Source organism: Chelon labrosus (assembly GCF_963514085.1).
Source record: "Chelon labrosus genome assembly, chromosome: 14".
In the NCBI taxonomy this organism is placed as follows: Eukaryota; Metazoa; Chordata; class Actinopteri; order Mugiliformes; family Mugilidae; genus Chelon; species Chelon labrosus.
In genome coordinates this window covers 3,824,731-3,847,145 of record NC_140347.1, presented here as the reverse complement: position 1 = coordinate 3,847,145, position 22,415 = coordinate 3,824,731, and the positions used below count along the sequence as shown (strand labels likewise).

General features: G+C 43.9%; 1 protein-coding gene across 5 annotated transcripts in view; it reads left to right on the top strand.

The window, feature by feature from the left end:
* LOC311499305 (unconventional myosin-VI-like) overlaps positions 1-22,415 on the top strand; it is a 114,623-nt gene that overhangs the window by 16,564 nt on the left and 75,644 nt on the right. For all 5 annotated transcript variants that reach the window (XM_084560244.1, XM_084560243.1, XM_084560242.1 and 2 more), the window contains exons 2-9: positions 6,647-6,781; positions 12,118-12,187; positions 12,271-12,344; positions 15,318-15,447; positions 16,201-16,306; positions 17,712-17,767; positions 17,856-17,953; positions 18,293-18,457. In XM_084560244.1, coding sequence (XP_084416370.1) covers positions 6,665-6,781; positions 12,118-12,187; positions 12,271-12,344; positions 15,318-15,447; positions 16,201-16,306; positions 17,712-17,767; positions 17,856-17,953; positions 18,293-18,457 — 816 coding nt within the window. In that variant the 5' untranslated portion in view covers positions 6,647-6,664. The remainder of the gene's footprint in view (positions 1-6,646; positions 6,782-12,117; positions 12,188-12,270; positions 12,345-15,317; positions 15,448-16,200; positions 16,307-17,711; positions 17,768-17,855; positions 17,954-18,292; positions 18,458-22,415) is intronic.

Below are 22,415 nucleotides of genomic sequence, written 5' to 3'. Positions count from 1 at the left end.
AACTGCAGCAGCTGTGATTGTCCTCCGCTATTCCTAGAATTCAGGAGACGTGAATTCAATGTAAAGCTGTCGGTAAAAACCTGAAGACTAAACAATGACCTCGTCACTTTATTGACCGGCATGAATCAGCTACAGCAGCCACACTGTTTGATTTAGTAATGACCTAAAGCCCTTCACCTTCACTGTTGTCTTCTACAGTAAAAGGTTGTGTTTGTTTGTGTCTGACGCTCAAAGTCTTCCTGAATACAGCAGCTAGCTAATGGCTCATTGTTCTTAGCCCTTACGTATAGTAATTAAGGTTGTCTGTGAAGGCTCTCAATCGTCCAGGTCATAGTTTATCACAAAAAAACAACAACAAGCTGAAACAATGACAGCTAGACTTTTGAATTTTGGTGGACAGATGTTTCTAATTAAACCCCAACCCCCACCAGTCTTGTATAACTGAAGAGTTGGATGAATTGCTTCAAGAAACCCAACAAGTCCAGTTGTCCTTTATCCAAAAAAACAAGCTGAAACGAGGACAACTAGACTTGTAGAGTTCCTTGAAGTCTCCAGTTCTAAAAGACTGCTGGGGGGAGTTGGGTTTTAAATAGTATCATCATCAGTCTCTGTCCAAGATCTGTTCCAGTTCAAAGTACCATCTGATCAAGTACAGTCCAAATACAAGGATGTGTTCTTGCCCCACATGTTTTGCTGAGGATGCATCTGGAGGTAACTTGTGTGGACTTGGTACAGCCAGGTATCCCAGAATGCATTTCAAGTACGCACTGTTCCAGTTTCAGAAGGTCTGAATCAAACTTATCAAGCCCAAACTACCAAGTACACAAGTCTCAAGTTTGCGTACTTGGCCTTGATAAACAACCTGGGTGTCTATCAGCCATCGAGGCTAACAGTTAGCAGGCTAATGACACAGTAACTTTATGACGTTGGCCACTATAAACACTTTAGATTTCTTTCATGGCTGAGTAGAACGTCTTTAGATCTAGTTCCATTCATTTAACCTCGACTGTGGAGGGTTGTGTTACAAGAAACACTTGCATAACTGGTGGAAAACATCATCTGAAGGGAGGGTCGGTAAAACTTAGTTTATATTTTATTTTTTTATTTTATTTAACCTTTATTTAACCAGATAAAAGCCCATTGAGATCAAGATCTCTTTCACAAGGGTGACCTGGCCAAAAAGGTCAGCAGCACGAGGCACAACAGCAGCACATGTCAACACAGACCACAAAGAGCAACAGACAGAACAAAACATGCAATCCTAGAGATGCAACAGCAGTCCCAGTCAGAGACGTGGGAGCAGTAGCACAACAAACAAATCAAGATTTGAAACACAGGCACTGTTCAATGAATTTCTGCTGCCTGTCTTTCAGGATAGAGCGGAAGGCTCCAAGTGAAATCAGTTTAGAGAGTTTTAGCTCAGTCTGTAGAGTATTCCATGCCAAAGGGGCGGCAAAGCTGAATGCTCTTTTCCCAAATTCGGTCCTTACCCGGGGAGCAGTTAAAACAAGGGTTAAACAGGAACGCAAGGCATAAGAACTGCTTGTTTTCTGCAATAAAACACACAAATAGGAAGGTATCATGCCTAAGAGAGCCTTATAAATTAAAGTCAGCCAATGTGCATATCTGCGTGCACTCAGAGAAGGCAAGTTCGATTTCAAGTACAATTCACAATGGTGGGTGAGGCGTCTACACCCTGTGACGAATCTCAGTGCCGAATGAAAAACGGTGTCCAAAGACTGGAGACATTTGGATGACACATTCAAGTAGAGCACGTCCCCATAGTCAAGAATGGGCAAGAAGGTTGCTGTCACAATTTTCTTTCTGACCCTGAGAGAGAAGCAGGTTCTATTTCTAAAAAAGAACCCAAGTTTCACCCGAAGTTTAGTGACCAGCTTGTTAATATGGGCTTTAAATGAGAGCTCCTGATCTAGGGTAAAGCCCAGATACTTGTAGTTCGAGACCAGTTCTATAGGTTTTCCTTTGGTTGTTAAAATATTTGTAATGTTCTGTGGTAGCACCTTTGCCTGAGAGAAAATCATGAGCTTGGTTTTATCTGTGTTTAAAACCAGTTTAAGATCATCTAAACGAGTCTGGATAACACTAAAAGCAACTTGTAAAAACTCAAAAGCCTGAGTGAGAGAGGTTGAACAGCAATAAATAATGGTGTCGTCTGCATAAAGATGATACATTGAATTTGATAAGTTGTTACAGAGATTGTTTATATAAATTGAGAATAAAATGGGTCCCAGCACTGACCCTTGGGGCACCCCTTTGGTAATGTCCAGAAAAGAGGAGGTAGATCCAGCCGCCTGAACACATTGTGTTCTACTTGATAAGTAGTCGGCAAACCAGGCAGCTGCATGTTTAGATAAACCAATACGATATAGGGCTTGAATCAACAGGTTGTGGTCTACCGTGTCGAATGCTTTTGACAAATCAATAAACAGAGCGACACAATATTTTTTGCTGTCCATTGCCTCAATTAAATCATTTAGGACCTTTAGCGCAGCTGTAATAGTGCTGTGCTGTTTTCTGAAACCAGATTGTAGTGGAGATAAAATATTATTTGATTCTAAAAATTCTTTTAGCTGGTCACTGATGATCCTCTCGAACAATTTGGCTAATATACACAATTTGGAGATTGGTCTGTAGTTGTTTACATGTGTGGGTTCACCCCCTTTTAACAGGGGGATAACAAAGGCCGACTTCCAGATTTTAGGGATGATTTTGCTGGTAAGACTCAGGTTAAAAATATGTGAGAGAGGCTCAGCAATAAAATCTGCGGCCAACTTTAGGAAAAATGGTTCAATTTGATCAGGTCATGCTGCTTTACTTGTATCCAGTTTCATTAGTGCATTATGTACCTCAGAGACAGATACAGACATAAACTCAAATGGGCAAGTGATAGGTCCACTCACAGCCTGCGGAGTCAAGGGTGTGTTAACACTGGCTAGCTCAACATTTGTCAGTTCAGGGTTTAGCGACTCAAACAAGGATCCGGCAGAAATAAAATGATCATTAAAACAATTTAGTATAGCTGACTTATCAGACAGAGTACCAGATTGAGTGATTAAAGAGCTTGGTAAGTCATTAGTTGTCACATGATTTAAAGAAGAATTTATGACTTGCCAAAACTTTTTTGGATCATTGATATTTTTTATGGATTCATTCAAGTAAAAGTTAGACTTAGCACTCTTAATAAGGGAGGTACATTTGTTTCTGAGCTGTCGAAAGCTGAGCCAGTCTGCCTCTGTCTTTGTTTTCCGGGCCCTGGCCCAAGCAATGTCTCTCTCTTTGAGGAGATGTCCAATCTCAGAGGAGAACCAGGGATTATTTCGACCCTTTACCCTAAATTTACGAAAAGGAGCATGTTTGTTGACTATACGTCGGAATTCCTCATAAAAGTATTCAAGAGCCAACTCTACATCATCAAATAGAGAAACTCTACTCCACTCAAAGGCAGCTAGGTCATACATAAAAGCTGAGTTGCAAAAGTTTTTAACATCTCTTTTGCATATAATATTGGGCTTAGTTTTTGGAAGCTTGGAGTTTCTTACAGTAGCAATGGTACAATGATCACTCAGGTCGTTGGCAAAAACACCTGTATCCGTGTACTTATGGGGAGCATTTGTTAAAATAAGGTCAAGTAAGGAGGATTTTGATGGGTTTTTAGTATTGGGTCGAGTTGATGAGTTGATCAATTGAGTTAAATTTAGTGAATCACAAACAGCTTTAAGATTATCAGACGAGGCAGTCAACCAATCAAGATTTAAATCACCAACCAAAAGAAGCTCAGTGGAATTTAACCCAGTCAAGTAAGAAGCAAGAGAGGCAAGAGCTTCTTGGGAGGCAGAGGGAGGTCGATAACAACCTATAATTGTGAGAGATTGATCATGGGAGAAATTAAGCTTCAGGGCAAGGAGCTCATATTGCTTGACAATGGAGAGTGAGGATAACAAGGTAACATGAAATCTGCTTTTTATGTATATAGCTACTCCTCCACCTTTTCGAGGGCGATCACACCGGAAGATATTATACCCATTGATAGCAATGTCCTTGTCTGAAACTGTTCTGTTTAACCAGGTTTCTGATAAGATTAGGATGTCTGCATTGGTTGACTGTATCCAAATTTTGACAGCATCAAGTTTTGGTAGCAGGCTCCTAATATTTAAATGAATTACACCTAAGCCTGTTCTAGATCTGAAAGCCTCAGGAGTGCTAATATTGTTTAAAACAGGGCCTGGATTAGGCTGTACATTGCCTGATAGCAATAGTAAAAGCAATATAAAAATTCTCTGTTTCATATTGTGAGATGATCTATTGACAGTAGTATTTGGTTTCATAATGTCAAATGTGATTTCAGTAGAAGTAAAACATCTCTTTAAGACAAAAATACACCAAAAACGAAGCTGGGTAAAACCATTTAAGACTATCCCACAAGAGGACATCAATAATTGCACTGGTAATTCAGTAGTTTCTATGGACCAGGTGATTGTTATAGTATTTGGCAGAGTCCAGGATTTGTGGGGGACTTGATTTGGTACACCACAATTGTGGACAACTGGTCCTGGGAGAAGCAAGACAACAAGGGACAGCGCAAATGATAAAATCATTGTTAAATTGTTTCATCAGCTACTTAGGTCAGTTTTTAGAAATAGATAAATACTAGCTCCTGGATGCTAGCTGCTACAGGGCTGGTGGCTAGCTCCTGGATGCTAGCTGCTACAGAGCTGGTGGCTAACTCCTGTGTGCTAGCTGCTGAAGGGCTGGTAGCTAGCTCCTGGATGCTAGATGCTGCAGGGCTGGTGGCTAGCTCCTAGATACTAGCTGCTGCAGGGCTGGTGGCTAGCTCCTGGATGCTAGCTGCTGCAGGGCTGGTGGCTAGCTCCTGTGTGCTAGCTGCTGGAGGGCTGGTAGCTAGCTCCTGTGTGCTAGCTGCTGGAGGGCTGGTAGCTAGCTCCTGGATGCTAGTTGCTGGTGAGCTGGTGGCTAACTCCTGTGTGGTAGCTGTTGTAGAGCTGGTGGCTAGCTCCTGTGTGCTAGCTGCTGCAGGGCTGGTGGCTAGCTCCTGGATGTTAGCTGCTACAGAGCTGGTGGCTAGCTACTGGATGCTAGCTGCTACAGAGCTGGTGGCTAGCTCCTGTGTGCTAGCTGCTGGAGGGCTGGTAGCTAGCTCCTAGATGTTAGATGCTGCAGGGCTGGTGGCTAGCTCCTGGATGCTAGCAGCTGGATGCTAGATGCTGCAGGACTGGTGGCTAGCTCCTGGATGCTAGCAGCTGCAGGCTGGAGGTTAACTCCTGGGTGCTAGTTGCTGGAGGGCTAATGGCTAACTCCTGTGTGCTCGCTGCTGCTGTGCTGGTGGCAACTTCCTGGATGCTAGTTGCTGCAGGGCTGGTGGCTAGCTCCTGGGTGCTAGCAGCTGCAGGGCTGATGTCTAGCTCCTGGATACCAGAGCTGCAGGACTGGTGGCTAGCTTCTGGAAGCTAGCTGTTGCAGGCCTTATAGCCAACAGGCTGATAGAGGTAGAGGAGGAGATCTCAGGCTGCAGAACAGGGTGGGTGGAGGCTGTAGTTCAGAACTACTGTCGGGCCCCACTGCCAAAGGTACTCCTTGCAGCTGTAAATGTTGCAGCTCTAGGCTAAAAGCTCGCCACACTGCAACAGCTCCAGGAACCTCAGAAGGCCACAGCTAAGCCCATCAGTCTTCAAAGCAGGGTGGAGTAGCTCAGTTACCAAGACAATTAAATATCAACAACCCATAGATCTTCAGGAGTTGGTGTGATCAGCGGTATAAAAGGCTTCCATGAAAGTGTTGTACGATACTAAAAGTCTGACAAAAAACAACAGTGACAAACAACACTTGACAGAAACACAGAAATGCTGCCATCATGCTGCTGCCCCTCATGCAGCTGCCATCTTGGATTTTTTTTTTTATCTTTCCTTGTGAGCCTATAATAGGTCAAGTGTCTCTGATTCTGGTCTTTATTTTGCTCTGAGATGATAAACTCTGTGAGCCTCAGCACTCGTCCCACAGGGATCGACCCCAGTCCTGTTACACTATCACCGCAGTAACACGATCAGCTGCTGCTTTGACTCAATAACTCTGTAATTGGTTTACTGGCAGCCACAAAGCCCCCCCGAGAGCTGGGAGCATGAGTCGATGCAGTTTCAGTTTGTTGTTCGTCGCGCCTGTTCTTTAATTTCCATAAGTCGTTATTAAACTGAAGCGATGGCGTCTGCTGCTGTGGCTGTTACAGATGTAGGAGGGTTAATATGATGTTCGCACATGTTTAGGGGTCTTTAAAGTTTGTACTTTAGTGCGGCAAGACTTTTGAAGTCCTTTTATAAACCCAAATCAAAGGGTTTATATTTCCCAGTTAGATTTTAAGATGCAGTGGTGTTCAGAGCATTCTGATTCAGTACAGGACAGTTCATCTAAATGCAGTTTTATGTGTCCGTGGGGTTGTTTTGCATATATTTGTAGTCATTTTAGATATATTTGTAGTCCTTCCTTGTCTCTTTGTAGTCATTTTGTGTATCTTCGTAGCATTTCTCGTCTCTTTACCACCACGTGTTCTTTCATGTCATATAATGAACATGTTGCACTCCTCTGACCGTTGTGTGTGTTTGCATTCTGTCTCCAGAGCCTTCAGACCGGTGCGATGGAGGATGGGAAGCCGGTGTGGGCGCCCCACCCAACGGACGGGTTCCAGCTGGGAACCATCGTGGACATCGGAGCCGACAGCCTCACCATCGAACCTCTCAAACAGAAGGGAAAGGTGAGCGAGCTCCGGCTTCACAGACCGGACCTGAAGTTGATTCCCAGAAGGTTTCTACTAAACTCAGACTGGAGTCGTAATCATAATAGAGCCTGACTAATTATTTTCTGTCAGATCAAATGCCCTTGCCAGTTTTGTTGTGAGATAAGGCTGTGATGCAGCTGATCCAGAGGTTTATCAATGTTACTGTGAGTTTCAGCAACATTTTTACTGGACCTGTCAAAGTCAACCCTTGAATGAGAATATCCGAACCTTTGACCGCTACGATACATTTGCGTAAAGGAGCACAATTTGTCCACTGTTGAGTTCATTTCCTTGACATTTTGGTGGATTTAATGTAGAGGAATGATTTATCATCAACATTAAAGACCTGGTGAGAACTAGAAAGAAGCTATTTCTGACAGATGTCCAAAAAACAAGCTGAAACAAGAACAACTGGATTTGTTGGGCAACACCAACATGTGTTCCTATTCAACCCCCCATCGGCCTTTCACAACTGAAGAAGGTCCTTCAAGAAAAAACCCAGTCCCCCAACCTAGACAAAGTCCCAGTGCCTTTGTTTCAGCCTTTGTTTTTGGATACACTTACTTTTTAAACTTTGCTTTTTTAAAAAGTCGTTAATAGATTCTAGACATGTAAGTTTCAGGTGGACAACACCCATAGGTGGTCCTAATAAAAAACCCAACCCCCCACCAGTCTTTTATTACTGAAGACTTGGATGAAATGTCTTCTAGAAACCCAACAAGTCCAATTGTCCTTGTTTCAATTTGACCTGGATGAATGAGAGCTTTCTCTGACATTGTCTTACACAAGTTTTATTCTCCGTTTTATTGCCCGGGTTATATCACTCTGATGTGACCTTCGGCTGAGTAATCAAACATCCTAACCTTCACTTCTTGCAAATTAAACAGTTTAAACGTTTCTGCAGAGCTTTAGCTTTTACTGGTATTAGCAGAACACACCCCGTCACCTGAAGGAAGTGTCAGGGGTTGTGTTGCATTGTGGGTACTGTTGGCACCAGGTTTTGACAAGGAAGAGGAATATTCTTGCTGCAGCCTTCCTGCAAAGCCTTTCCCTGACGTGCTTTTACATGCCACTGCCTTGCTTCATCTCATGTAGAAGGCGAGGCCACATTTCTTGAAGTAATAAAGCTCCAGTCATTCATCGATTCACCTCCGGAGCCTTCCAGGCTGCAGGTCTCTAATGCGCGGGTGGACAAAGTGAATCAGAAGTCAAGTGGCTCTTCACAACAAGACAAACGGGCTTTCTCTGACACTTCCGTCCTCCCCTATGTTTTGTGCTAATTCACTTTTTCCGCTGGATGATGCTTCACGCCGCCCTCAGCGAAGCTTTTAATGTCACAAGGAAAGCTAGTTGCCGTGGTGACCCCCATAAGATACGTTCGTCTCAATAATCTTCCCCCTCCGGAAAGCTTTTAGAGGCTGAGTGTTCCCTCTCAAAGAGCCTCCTCGCAAATTCTGTTGACCGTCGTGTTACAAATCACTCCAGTGTCACGGTTTGATGGGACTCCATTAAACTAGTCCTAAGTCTTTGTGTTTACATAAAGCTTTATCATTTTAAATGGATAAAATAAATGGATATCTGTCCATTTACGGGAACGTACTGCAGGTTAAGGCTCGGCAGTTTTACAGCCGCCATTCGGTCGTCCGTCTTTATTGCCTCCAGGAATATCACCATCGTCACTGTGAATCTGATCTTTGCACATTTTGTACTACAAATCACAGCGTATAAAGTTGACAGGCCATTTAAAGGTATACTCCACGTTTACTTTACCCTTTACTGTTCTGACCAGAAGAGTCCTTATGAATGGTGCCCTCTTGTGGTATTCACAGTACTCAAGATGTTTGATCCCGTGTTACCACCTGGACTTCAAACTGGTCACATGTGACTGGATCAACCCAGGATGCCACGGCTTTAATTCCAGCTGTAAACATCAGATTTTATGGATCCAGATGAGACTCTTGAGTTTTGTCTCCAAGAATTTGGCAGACCCTGACCCTGACAGTCTCTGGTTTTATAGGCGGACACCCTACAAAGCCTGTTTGGAAGGGCTCCTTTGGAATTTAGTGTAAAAAAATGCCCTTTGTTGGTTCTTGGGGTTTGTAAAATCCTGTATTTTTACGCTTTAGATCCGGGGTATCAAACTCATTTTAGTTCAGGGGCCACATACAGCCCAGTTTGATCTCAAGGGGGTCAGGTTTTAGTGCAAAGAGCAGCAAGTACGTTATGGAAATGTTTCTGTTATGTCTGCAGCTCTTACTAAAACTGTGCAACCCCTAGTGGACAAATCAGGAATAGCAAAATGGAAAAATGCAGCCATTGTCTTCTATGTTGTTGCTGCAATTCGCAATTTTATCCCGCGGCCCTAATTGTACCTTCTGGCGCACCGGTTTGGGCCCACGGCTCGTATGTTTGACACCCTTGATTTAAAAGAATACTCCAAGTGTTCACAAGAAGGGTCACGGTACTCGTGATGTTTTTGCTGACGCTTCATCCTTTGGTACAACCTGTACTTTTAGCTGGCCTGAGATGGGGTTGTCCTGGCTTGTAGAGTTTCCATGCTTTAATTTTGCACACGGTTTAGATGATGGAAAATGTTGTTTTATGAGCTTTTCCTTGGTCACGTGATGAGTTTTGTCTCCAACAATCTGACAGACCCCAAACAATCGTGAGCCCAAATTTAACGGTCTCTAGTTTTATAGGTGCAGACCTTACTAACCCTGTTTGCAGGAGCTTCCTTGGAGGCTGAGTTTAGGGTCCGCAGGCTCATAAAACCCCGTAGCTTTAGGCTTTAGAAACTCAAAGGCTTGTGCTCCTCAGATCTGCTGTCACAGGGAGTTTCCGGGCCACTGCCGAGGCTCGTAACGGTCGGACCAGAACAATGCCCGGGCCTGTCCTGCAGCAGCCAGTTTGTGCCAGTGCCTGACGATGCGCTCAGTCGCTGGCAGCTGTCCTGTGATGGACGTCAGGAGAAAGACGAGAGGCCGTGATGCACTCCCTGTCATAGAGTCGGTCACAAAGGCTGACTCTTTGTCCCGTTGTGTCTGTGGATCCCACAGTTTGATAACGCTGTCACTTCAGTTATTATTACATCAGATATTTAAAGAGGTCATGTGACGTTGACCCCTCAGCTAGCATTACTTTTTCAAATGAACTTTTATTGTGGCGTAGCAGCTGTGGATGTCTATGTGGGTGCTACGTTGCTTGGCGTCCATTAGCAGAGGCTTGTGTTAGCATGGTCGGCTGATACTCAACATGTGGCTCTCGGGAGTCTGCTCTATAGTAATAAGTAGGCTACGTGAATTTGATACATGCTAGTGTGCTAGCATTGACTGATGTGTTAGCATGCTGTGCTAGGTGCTCTTGCTGAAGTTTGATGTTTTGGGTTAAGAGACTGATGCTCTTCTCACATCTGTTGGTGAAACATGGGGCTGGTGCTGTAAGGCTATTAGCTTAGCATGACGACTGGAACCAAGGACTTCTTCTTCTTCTTCTTTTCCTTCTTTCTCTCCTCCCTCCTTCTTATTCTTCTTCTAATTCTTCTTCATCCTTGTCCTCATCTTCCTCCTTCTACTCCTTATTTCTCGCCTTCTTTCTCCATCCTCCTTCCTCTTGGCTTCTTCTTCTCTTCCTCCTCCTCTTCCCATTCTTTTTCTTCCTGTTCTTCGTCGTTCTCAGATCGTTGTCCTTGCATCACCTCCTCCTCCTCCTCCTCCTCCTCCTCCTCCTCCTCCTCCTTCCCCTTCCCTGTTTTCTCCTCTCATGCTGCCACGTTGTGGAAGCCGTCCAGTTCAGGCTGAGAAATGTGGAACATGCCACGGCTGGAAAGAATGAATCGACTGTACGTCACCCTGGCACCGAGGGCCTGAAGGGGCCGGATTAGAAGACTTGGCCCCGAGGAGAGAAAGAGCCTGATTGGCCTTAAGATCTACAACACTAACACCAACACAGCTCTCCAAAAACACTGAGGTCATGTGTGTCCTCATAAACCCTCCAGTCTTAGTTGGTCGCTTTTAGCTCCAAGAATATGAGACATGGGGACGCTCCAAAACCTCTGGAGTAGAACTAAACTAAAACCTCGTCAACTAACCTCTACTGATCACCTCCTAATAGATCATCATCAGGTGAGGAGTTTCCAGGAGGGACGGAAACATGGAGGTAGAAAAACAAGATGAACCAAGATGGAATTCATGTGGACAGAGACGATGGAGACGTGGAGACATCTTGGTCGTCTTCTAAGACTCTATACATTCAGGACTGGAGGAGGACATGGAGGAGGACAAGGAGGAGGAAACAATACTTCAACGAGCTCTCCGCCTTTTCCGCCTTCCTCCTCCTCCTTTTCTTCTTCTTCTCTTCTATTTCCACTCCATTCAGTGCTCCACAGCATCAGAACCACTTCATCAATGAAGTTCAATTCAGGAATGGAGACAAAGAGATCTTCTTCTCGTTCTTTAGTCTTGTTCTTTTCCTCCTTATTTGTCCTCATATTATCTCATCTTATTTCTCCGTCTATCTCTTCCTCTTGTCCTACTTCCTGTTCTTTGTCTTCCCTTTTCACCTCTTCCTCTTTTGACTTCCTCCTTGTCTTTGTTCTCCTTTGTTTCCTTTCTTCTTCTTCTTCTTCTTCTTCGTCTTCTTCTTCTTCTTCTTCTTCGTCTTCTTCTTCTTCTTCTTCTTCTTCTCTTCCCTCTTCTTCTCTTCTTCGTCCTGCTCATGGAAACATCTTCAACATCATGTTCTTCTACTGATTCAATTCAGTTTTGTCAGTAGAGCTCTAGAAAATAACCTCCTCCTCCTCCTCCTCCTCCTCCTCCTCCTCCTCCTCCTCCTCCTCCTTCTTCTTCTGTTCTATTTCCAGTAGATGTGATGTTCCTCTGCAGTGACTGATGTTTTGATGTAAACACATATATCATTTGATTCAGTCTCCATAGTAACGGTTCGTCTCTGTCCAGGCTGGAGACGTTTTTGATTCATGTATTTGTTGTGGATGTGATGGACGGTCCAGAGGTGGATGGTAAATAATGCAGAGAAGCGTCTCTGTCTCTGATCCTCTTACCTCCAAATAATTCATCAGACTCTGCAGCTTTTATCCTGCAGGAGAAACGGTTTTAAAATAAAACTCAAACATTGAATCCTGGAAATGAACGAAGACAAAACCAAACTGAACGCCGTTATCTAAAAACAAGACAAATAATGCTGTGACAGAAATTAAACTTGATGCTTGTTTTGTGAATTCTTAATCACTGTTTCTATCTTTTGTGATTTATTTATTTTTAAACAGAAATTCACTCTTTCTTTCTTTTCTTTCTCAGACTTTTTTAGCTCCCATCAACCAAGTCTTCCCTGCTGAGGACGATGTCAACAAACATGTGGAGGATAACTGTAAGTTTGTCTTCCTGTCTTGTGTGTTTTGTCGTCCTGTAAATGAAGATCGGCTAACGGCTCGTCCCGTTTGTGTCTCTCAGGTTCATTGATGTACTTGAATGAAGCGACGCTGCTCAACAACATCCGCGTCAGATACGGCAAAGACAGAATTTATGTGAGTACATTTCATTTGATTTATCAACGTCTTTATAAATGCACCACAAGGACTAGGATGCTAGGAAGAGCTACTATTAGCTGTTAGGCTAGGAAGCAAGGAAGAGCTACTATTAGCTGGGAGGCTAGGAAGCTAAGAAGAGCTACTGTTAGCTGGGAGGCTAGCAAGCTAGGAAGAGCTACTATTAGCTGGGAGGCTAGGAAGCTAGGAAGAGCTACTGTTAGCTGGGAGGCTAGGAAGAGCTACTGTTAGCTGGGAGGCTAGGAAGCTAAGAAGAGCTACTGTTAGCTGGGAGGCTAGCAAGCGAGGAAAAGCTACTATTAGCTGGGAGGCTAGGAAGCTAGGAAGAGCAACTGTTAGTTGGGAGGCTAGCAAGCTAAGAAGAGCTACTATTAGCTGGGAGGATAGGAAGCTAGGAAGAGCTACTGTTAGCTGGGAGGCTAGGAAGCTAGGAAGACCCCCTGTTAGCTGGGAGGCTAGGAAGCTAAGAAGAGCTACTGTTAGTTGGGAGGCTAGCAAGCTAGGAAGGGCTACTGTTAGCTGGGAGGCTAAGAAGCTAGGAAGAGCTACTGTTAGTTGGGAGGCTAGCAAGCTAAGAAGAGCTACTATTAGCTGGGAGGCTAGGAAGCTAAGAAAAGCTACTGTTAGCTTACTGGCTAGGAAACTAGAAAGGATCATCATATTGTTGTGGAGATATTTGTGGACGTGTACTTTGTTTAACTGAACTCGGACCAAACCAAAAGTACTTAGAGCTCAACAAGTTGACGTCAGATGTTTTTACAGACTGCTTCAGAAAACACCTCTGTTTGTTTTAACCTGTCTGGGTGGAGAACACACTCACTCATGATTCCATCACCTCTGAGGACTGACATCAACTTATCTGGACCAAAACAAGTCCTCACATTAACATTTAACCTGTGGCTGTTTGATGTTTTTTACACCCAGTACAAGTTTACATGAAAGTATTTTGTTTAAAGCTCCAGAAATAGGTTTTCTGAGACACAGACTTCAGAGGGTTAACATTAAATTCTTACCTCCAGGTTGACTGAAAACAAAACATTGATTTGTTAAATCATCACGGCCCTCTTTAAATCGTCCTCAACAAGGATCCATTACCATCCAGTGTCGTGTCCCGGGTCCACTGTGTTGACTTTGCTTTTTGGTTCAGCTTTTAATCTGTTTAAATTGTTGCGTTTACTTTGGTTTGGTTTGTTTGTTCAGGTGTGAACAGTAATAGCACTCAGATATTGGCCAAAATACCTGAGACGCCTGAGTGTGGACGGTCTTTGCCCTTAACAAAACCCTGGGTCGGTTTGTTTGTGGCGGAAACATGAGTCAAACTCTATCTGATTTAACTAGCAGGTTTGCTAAACCTGTTCAGACTGCTGAGTATGAAGCTGTGTAGGTTTCAAGAGACTTCCTCAAAAGGCATTTATTATCTGCAAAGAAACCCAGGACCGCCTTCCTGGACTTAACTTCTTGCTCCTGCACCAGTAATTAACCAAGTCCAGGGCCTCATTCTGGGTCAGATCTGGGCCCTACGTTGGTCCTGAGTCACAGTCTGGTTTAAGATCCGGATTCTGCGCTCTATGTGTCGTTCTGCTGAGGATATACCTTTCACGACATGACGCTTGAACAACAAACACTCACACCTGAACTCACAAGTCAACACATGGAGGTCAGGTGACTGCTGCTTTGAAGAATTAGTGAACGCTGACATCTAGTGGTTGAACACGTCCAGGACACGTCAGACTGATCTGGTCTCAGTCTACATGTGGAGGTGGTCTGGGACAGGAATCCCCACCCACCGGACCCCAGACCGGTACCAGTCCATAGATCATTTTGGCAAAGAAAGAATAACTGTTCAAAATATTTCTTATTTTGAGAAATGACCACTTCCGCTTTGCTTCACAACCGCGCTTGACTCTTGTGCATCAGTGACACAAGCTAGCCCACGCTAGCCCAAGCTAGCCCTTGCAAAAATGAGCCAAAAACAAAGTGCACTGGAGAGGTTCTTTGGAAAGGGGAAACGAGCCAACGATGAGACAGCAGAAGGGTCACAGACTGCCGGCAAAAAGAAAGCTGCATTTAAAAGAAAATACCAAGATTCCTACCTAAGTTAGGGGTTCGTTGCAACAGGTGATTCACAAGCTACATCCACACCCACTGACCAGCTTGCTAATGAAGCCATGAAACCCTCAAAACTGCCTTGCCACGTTTAGACAACACACCCAGCATTAAAAGACAAGCCATTGTTGCATTCAGATTACATACTATGTACTGACTTTTGTTATTGGAGCTCCGCACCCCTACCCTCATCCCCTATCCAGCAAGAAACTGGTCCCTGGTACAAAAAAGAAGGTTGGGGAACACTGGTCTGGGACACATGTGACCTCCTTCCTTTGGTAGTGTGAACACACAATGAGTCCTGGGTCACATTAAAGACCACCTACTCAACAGGGCTGATCTGAGGAAGAGGAGTTTAACTCATTCATTCAACCACTAGTAGAAATGATCACATGAATCAGTGATGTCTGTTCATTAGTAATGAGAGCCTTTTAAAAGATTCTGGTCTTGGAGCTGAGAACCAAACTAAACTAGAAACTGATCTGAACTAGAATCAACTCAGGAAATGATTCAATATGAGGAGGAGGAGTTTGATTCATCATATGGTTCATTATTGATGTGACCATGTTGACATATAAGGATCAACTTTGAGTTATTTATTGCTTCAGTGTCTTCATTTGCTTATATTGTGGTGCGTATGGAAGCTTCCTGGGTTTGTTGCATTAAAAAAAAAAAAAAAAAAAAAAACACAGTTCATGAGACCAGATCAGTGTTCACACCTGAACCTGTTTAACCTGGACACCATATCACTCAGATACCCAGGTGTGAACAGGATGTCTGGTTTAGGTCAAGGTTTGTTTAGATGCCATAGCTTGTTGCTTATACCACCTCTTCTCTTCCTCTCAGACGTTTGTAGCCAACATCCTGATCGCCATCAACCCGTACGTTGACATCCCAAAGCTTTACTCACCAGATACCATCAAGAAGTACCAGGGCCGCTCGCTGGGCACTCTGCCGCCGCACGTCTACGCCATCGGTGAGCCATCAAAGCCGCTTTATCCTGAAAACCTTTTGTTTTCTGTTTTATAATGATCAATGTGAACAGATCACGGAACAGTCGGTTATTACTTTTATTATTAATGCTATCATGGTCTCAGATGAGTCACAGATGAGCGGCTGCTGGATGGAAACGTCCCCAACAACCCTGCACATTTTACGTATCGCTCATGTTAAAATACGTTTTTTATGTTTTATGACACTTGGTCATTTTTAACTGATTGTTTTGTACTTTACTGTATTTATTCCCTTTGTATCCTTCACTGACAGTACAAATGATGGATGGAAATGGATGGAAGTGAAAGTGAAATAATCCTATCCAGCAACAAATCCGCTCAGTTGTTTCCCAACGCTGGAAATAATTCAATATGATATAATCATATTAAAATAAGACAAAGCAGCTTTATTTAGTTTCTTTTTTGGTTCTGAACTTTGGATCTGTTTTCTTTACTTCACAGCATCTGTCCTCATTTCAATAATTTCGTTTTTTTTTTAACTCAAATCAAAGTTTTCAGGGTGTGAAATGAAGCTGTTGTAGTTCTTCATCTGTCCACTAGGTGGCAGTCGGCGCTCAGATTTCCCACAGTCCTCTGAACCTGTCATGAGTCAGGCTGACTTACTGCCTGGACGCTGCAGAGAGCAGATGAATATCTGGTTGATTATTGGGGTCAGGTTTGAGTCCTGGAGGCGGAGGGTTAGTGTAATCTAACTTCTGTCTGTGTCGCTCCGCCAGCTGATAAGGCGTACAGGGACATGAGGGTCCTGAAGATGAGCCAGTCCATCATCGTCTCAGGGGAGTCCGGCGCCGGAAAGACCGAAAACACCAAGTTTGTTCTCAGGTGAGTGAGGAGTTAGTCCATCAAACGTGTCTTCTCACTATAAAAGCTCTAGTTCAGGATGATAACACGCCGTTTTTCTAAGGTGCATTATTTTAAGGTGCGTAATAATAACTCATGGATTCATGAAAATGAGCCAATATTACATATCTGTGAGTTGCAAAAGTAAGAGGACCTGTAGGATTACAAGGACGTTATTTTGGAGCAAATATGTTTCAGCGTTCCTTAAAAAGAAAATACATTTCTCAAGCTACAGTGACGAACATTTGTCTCCCCCTTCTGGTCGTCTTTAAACAAACGTAGTTCAATTTCCAGTTCAATAAATGTTTATTTATATAATGTCAATAACAACACAGCAGTTAACATGCTATACAATAGCAGCACGGAAACCATAAGTAGTATTAGAGAAGAAATTAGAGGATAGGAGCTCAATGTGAGAGAGAAAAGAGAGTAGAGGACATGTCCTCAGTGCATTGTCCCCCAGCAGCCTAGGCCTATTGCAGCATAACTAAGGGATGGTTCAGTCCAGCCGTAAATATAAGCTTGATCAAAAAGGAAAGTCTTAGTCCTGACCTTAAAAGTAGAGAGAGTGTCTGCCTCCTCCAAACTGGGAGCTGGTTCCACAGGAGAGGGGCCTGATAGCTGAAAGCTCTGCCTACCATTCTACCTTTTGAAATTCTAGGAACCACAAGTAGGCCTGAATGTTGAGATGGAAGTGATCTGTTGGGATGATCTGGTACAATGACATCTTTAAGATATGATGGAGGTAGGCCATTAAGGGGCTTGGTTGGAAGGAGGAGGATTTAAAATTCTATTCTAGACTTTAAAGGGAGCCAATGAAGAGAAGCTAAGACTGGAGTAATATGATCTCTCTTTCTAATTCCTGTCAGTGCTCTTGCTGCGGCATTTTGAATCAATTGGAAGCTTTTTAAAGAGCTATTAGGACGTTAATGAATGACAGTAATCCATCCTGGGACACACAAATGCATGAACTAGTTTTTCAGCATCACTCTGAGACGGGATGTTCCTGATGTTGACGATATTACTCAGGTGAAAGAAGGTAAAAACATAAATCTGGTTGAAGCCAACTTGGTGTCGTGGCAACGTAGACCATTAACTGGTGGTCGTCTCTCAGCAGTCGGCCTCCTCCACTCGCTCTACTCTACTTCTGATTTCAGTAAAAGTGTGTCCAACATTTATTAGCTCCATCATGAGCCGCTCAGTTTGATGCGTATTAGCAACGTAATTAGAGATCGATGGCGTCACACCAGCGCTCGACGGTGTACGCTACGTAGCTGCAGATGCATAAACAATCTTGGCTCACTTCCTGTACTTGGAGGGCGAAAGTTGCTCAGCTCAAACTGCTCAGATTAATCTGAATGTCACCTTCACTCTGCTGCACTTTCAGATACTTGACAACCTCCTACGGGACGGGCCAGGACATTGACGAGCGGATAGTGGAAGGTCAGTAGATCAGTCGACTGTGTTTCTGTCTCCTGTCTGAATTCATCCTCGTGGCTTGACTTGACTTTCTCCTCCTCGTCTCGTGCAGCGAACCCGCTGCTGGAGGCTTTTGGAAACGCCAAAACTGTGCGCAACAACAACAGCAGCCGCTTCGGAAAGTTTGTGGAGATCCACTTCAACGAGAAGGTGAGTTTGTGAGGATAAAGTTTCACAAGGATGAATTAAAAATGATGCCTGATGGCTGCAGTTATTCAGCATAATCAGCTTGTGTTCATCGTTACAGGCGGCCTTTGCATTCATAAATAAACCCACAGTTCTCTGTGTCCTCTCAGATGCTTACACAGCACAAAACCCTCATAATTAGGCTTCACTTCCTGCAGTTATTATAATTTTTCTCTTTAGTACCTGCCAACCTGCGTGTGTTCTGTAAATTGGTGTATTTTTCACGTTTCTTTTACAGTTTCCTGAGTTATTTCTCGTGTATTATTTCACGTATTATAAAAATATGCTTCTGCTTCCCGTCAGAACGCTGTCGTCGGCGGCTTCGTGTCGCACTACCTGCTGGAGAAGTCGAGGATCTGCCGACAAAGCAAGGAGGAGAGGAACTACCACATCTTCTACCGGCTGTGTGCCGGAGCACCCGAGGACATCCGGCAGAAGTTTCACCTCACCTCTCCGGACAAGTTCAGGGTACGGGCGTTTATATCGTTTCGGTTCGTTTGGAGGTAAATGGCTCGATCGAGCCATGCAGACCAAGGGGCTGGGAGGGGGAGGACGGGTGATAGATGGACGTATAGATGGATATAGTAGGTGACGGATGGATACAGCAGGGTGGAGGATTGACTGTAGACTTATTGGAACATTCTCTTTGTCAGGTAATCATAACCTGATGTGACAGATGATTTATTTCTCAAAGAGAGGTCGACCTTGGAAGACGTTTGGAGAAGGGGCAGGAACTTTCAGAAAATACTTAGCTAGCGAAAGTTCTGGAAAGTTTGTCTGTAGGCTCTATACTGGGAACTGATTTTGTCGTAGAGTATGTTGTTGTTTTGCTAATCTCACAAAAAGATCAGACTTTAAACCGTCATTTGAAACTTGACAAAATACTCTTTCCATTAATATCAAGCATCACATTTGTGGAGCTTACCACCTAGCGTCCGCTAACAGAGAAAACACGCAGACGAATTTGAAGTTTCACAGTCAGCATGACACAATTTGTACTACTCTCTTAATATTTCATCAAATCCAAAAACGCTGACAACAAATGCAACTGATATTATCTTTATTATATTTTGTGGTCCTTTTGAGTCTGTCCACACGATTCTATATCAACTATCCACCACATGGTGACTTGCCAGTCCTCACTATCATACATGGCCCTTTGCCACCATCTAGGGGCATACAGTGGTACTACAGATAACAAACACGATACAGCCATTTTGTATTTAACATTAGCTTAGCACTGATATGTAGCATGTCTTGGTGACTGGTTTCCCTGGGGAGTTACACGTGTGAACAGCATGGAGGAAATCTCAATATTCTTCTGGATACGTTGCCTCCTGTAGTGGAATCAGTAGTATTTTGTAGCCAAATTCCCTTTCCAGAGGTAAAAACCCAACATGGAACACTTTGGGTTCTTTGGTTCTCCAAATGTCCAAATGGAGAGTGGGCCTGGTTCTATTTTTACTAGAACCTTTGTGATATTTCACTAAACTCTTGGTCCAGTTCTAGTCAAGGGGTTGCTGAATGAGTTCAGAATGCTATCATTGCTGTCAGGGTGTTTTCTACTATCTAATCTAGAAGACATTTTAGTTTATCACTAATTAATCAGACACAACGTTACTGACACTGAAGTCTGACCTATCCATAGAGACCAGGGTCATAGAGACCAGGATCCATGGAGATCAGTGTCATAGAGACCAGGGTCCATGGAGACCAGGGCCCATAGAGACCAGCATCCATAGAGATCAGGGTCAGGCACATGGACCTGACGGCTCTGGAGATAGTCCCGATTTATTTAGGCCTTCTAGGCGAGCTTCACCTCCCAGCACCTCAGGACTCAAGAGGTTTAATAGATAAAACAAACGCTGACAAGCCATTTAACCGTTTCCTCTGTTGGACAGCAGCTGCAGCCTGCAGTCTGGTTTCTGTGTTTGTTGGCTGTCAGTGGTGGAAGCAGAGGAGAATTTAAATGGTTTACCGTCATGTTCCCGTCACAAACAGACATCAACGGTAACAGCTGCAGTCAAAGAGGCTAATGCACCAATAATGGCTCTGCTGCATCTCTGCTGTGGTACAAAAGTATTGATCGTTGGTGTGACATGAAGGTATCCAACAGTGTTTAGCCATTTTTGATTTAGGCTTAGTCACATTTTCATCTTCCATAGTTTTAGCCAATGAAAACTTGTTGCATCTTTGTCAACTTTTAATTATTGCATTGAGCAACAACATTTATTTTACGCGTAGGATGAAGGATTCATTCCAGGAACTACATCTATGGACAGTTTTAGTTGAATCCTTTATACACTGTCCTCAGTTTGAATATGTGTAGTGGAATGTGTACTTAGATGAGACTTCATTCATTCTCAACGGTGCCAGCTGATGTAACTTCAGATGTGTAGTACTACAATGTCGGTAAAGTACATCGACCAGACGTGCTTTCTCTTTTTATTCTGTTTAGACGAGAGCTGAGTCATCCTCGTCTGCCGTTAGAGGAGAAAACCTCTTCAAAGAGCTCTTTTACTGCTTTTACAAAGTAATTTCTTTTCACTGGCAGCGCCTCACCTGCGTCATTTCCAAGTCTTAAAGTTCCCAGTGTCCCGCTGCAGCTTATTACACCTCCCACGGTCGCTTCAACTGCTTCTAATGACTCCATAGATCTACAGGGGCGAGGTGGGGTTGGGTGGGGGTGTTGGAAAAGATTTGGCGAGGGTTGGGACCTCTGAGAGCAGGTTCGTTAAAGACTGGAAATAAAGAATGGAAACAGAAAAGAGAAAACAGCTGAGGGTTTTTATCTCAAAGGTCTAGTGGAGAGAAAAGTACTCGAGTATTTACTTGTGTAAACAGACCGAGGTGATTTCCAGCCTCGGGGCGACCCGGTGATGTTTGGGAAGAAGAACATTTACAGGAAAGCGAGAAGAACAATCTGCCGCCGAGACGCAGGTCTGATCGATTCCTCCCTCCTTTAATGAAAGCTGTTATTCGTGTCCATCTGTCGTTATCTGGCGTCTCTGCGTGAAGCGGGAGGAGGACAGCTGGCGAGGAACCATTAAAACCATTTAAACCATTAAAACCATTAAAATCATTAAAACCAGAGCAGAATCCATTAAAGAACGACTCACATTTCATCACAGAGGTGGATTAAAAGCCAATTCAGAGCCAGAGAGAGAGAAAGACAGAGGAATGGTCACAGGGAAGGATAGATGGGTAGAAGGATGGAAAAAGGAACAAATAAATGAAGGAAACCAATAAAGAAAAGAGAAGATAGAGAATAGAATAAATAGAGTAGAAAGTCTTTACTGTCAATGTACAAGTACAATGAAATTAAGGTGACCTAACGTCCCCCTTAGGTGCCGTAGAAGTACTGGAACATGACATAACAACAATTGCACTTCTTTGTGAGAAATTATTGTGTGAATTATGGCACATTCACATTATTATTTCTATTTATTGTTTGAGTTGTTCAGTGTGATTATGGCTCTTGCATAGAAGCCTCAGTCTGTTAGTACTGGCCTCCAGTGTCTGTGAACCGTCTACCAGATGGTAGCAGTTCAACCAGTGAGTGTCCAGGGTGGGTTGTGTCCTTCAGTATCACCTGGGTCTTCCTCAGGCAGCGGGAGTTGTATAGTTGACGACCCTCAGGAGCAAAACTGTCAATTAAAAAACTGTGTGAGCAAAATAAAGTCCAAGATGTCCTGCTGAACTTGGACTGAAGGCCAGCGAGAAGAAGCAGGTTTTCATAGATTTAAAATGCTCCAAACTCTGGGCAGCTTTGATATAAAAGGGTTGGCTGGTCTAGAGTTTGGGATCCACCACCAAGAAGAGCCCAATGTAGAGAGAGTTCCAGTAGTCTAAATGAGAGGTAATAAAAGATGAATTATCCTCAAAATCATGTGCAGGGAGGTAGGACTTTGCTCAGAAGTCTTGGCATCGGTAAAAGGACACCAGTAGTCTCTGGGAGAGGTGGTTGTTCCTTAGAGTCCTCAGGTAATAGAGTCTCTGCTGTGCCTTTTTGACGATGGCTCTGGTGTTGGTGCGGAAGTTGGAGATCCTCTCCACACAGTCCCCTCCGATGAACAGTGGCTGAATGTCCTGAAGTCTGGGACAGTCTCCATCGTCTTGGTGGTGTTCAGGACGAGGTTGTTCTCTGTGCACCACACTGTCAGCCGCTCTTTGTCCCGGTATGAGTCGCGGTGTGCAGACTCGTCCCCACCTGTGATGAGCCCCACCACGGTGTAGGGTGGGGCTCATCACAGGTGGGGACGTCCTCCGTGGACCTGTTAGCCCTGTACACAAACTGGTGAGGGTCAAAACTGGGGTGAAAGCTAAAGGTGATGTGGGTCTGGACCAGTTTCTCAAAGCACTTCGTAATGATGGGTGTAAGTGCCACCGGACGGTAATCATTGAGACTGTTGATGGTGTTCTTCTT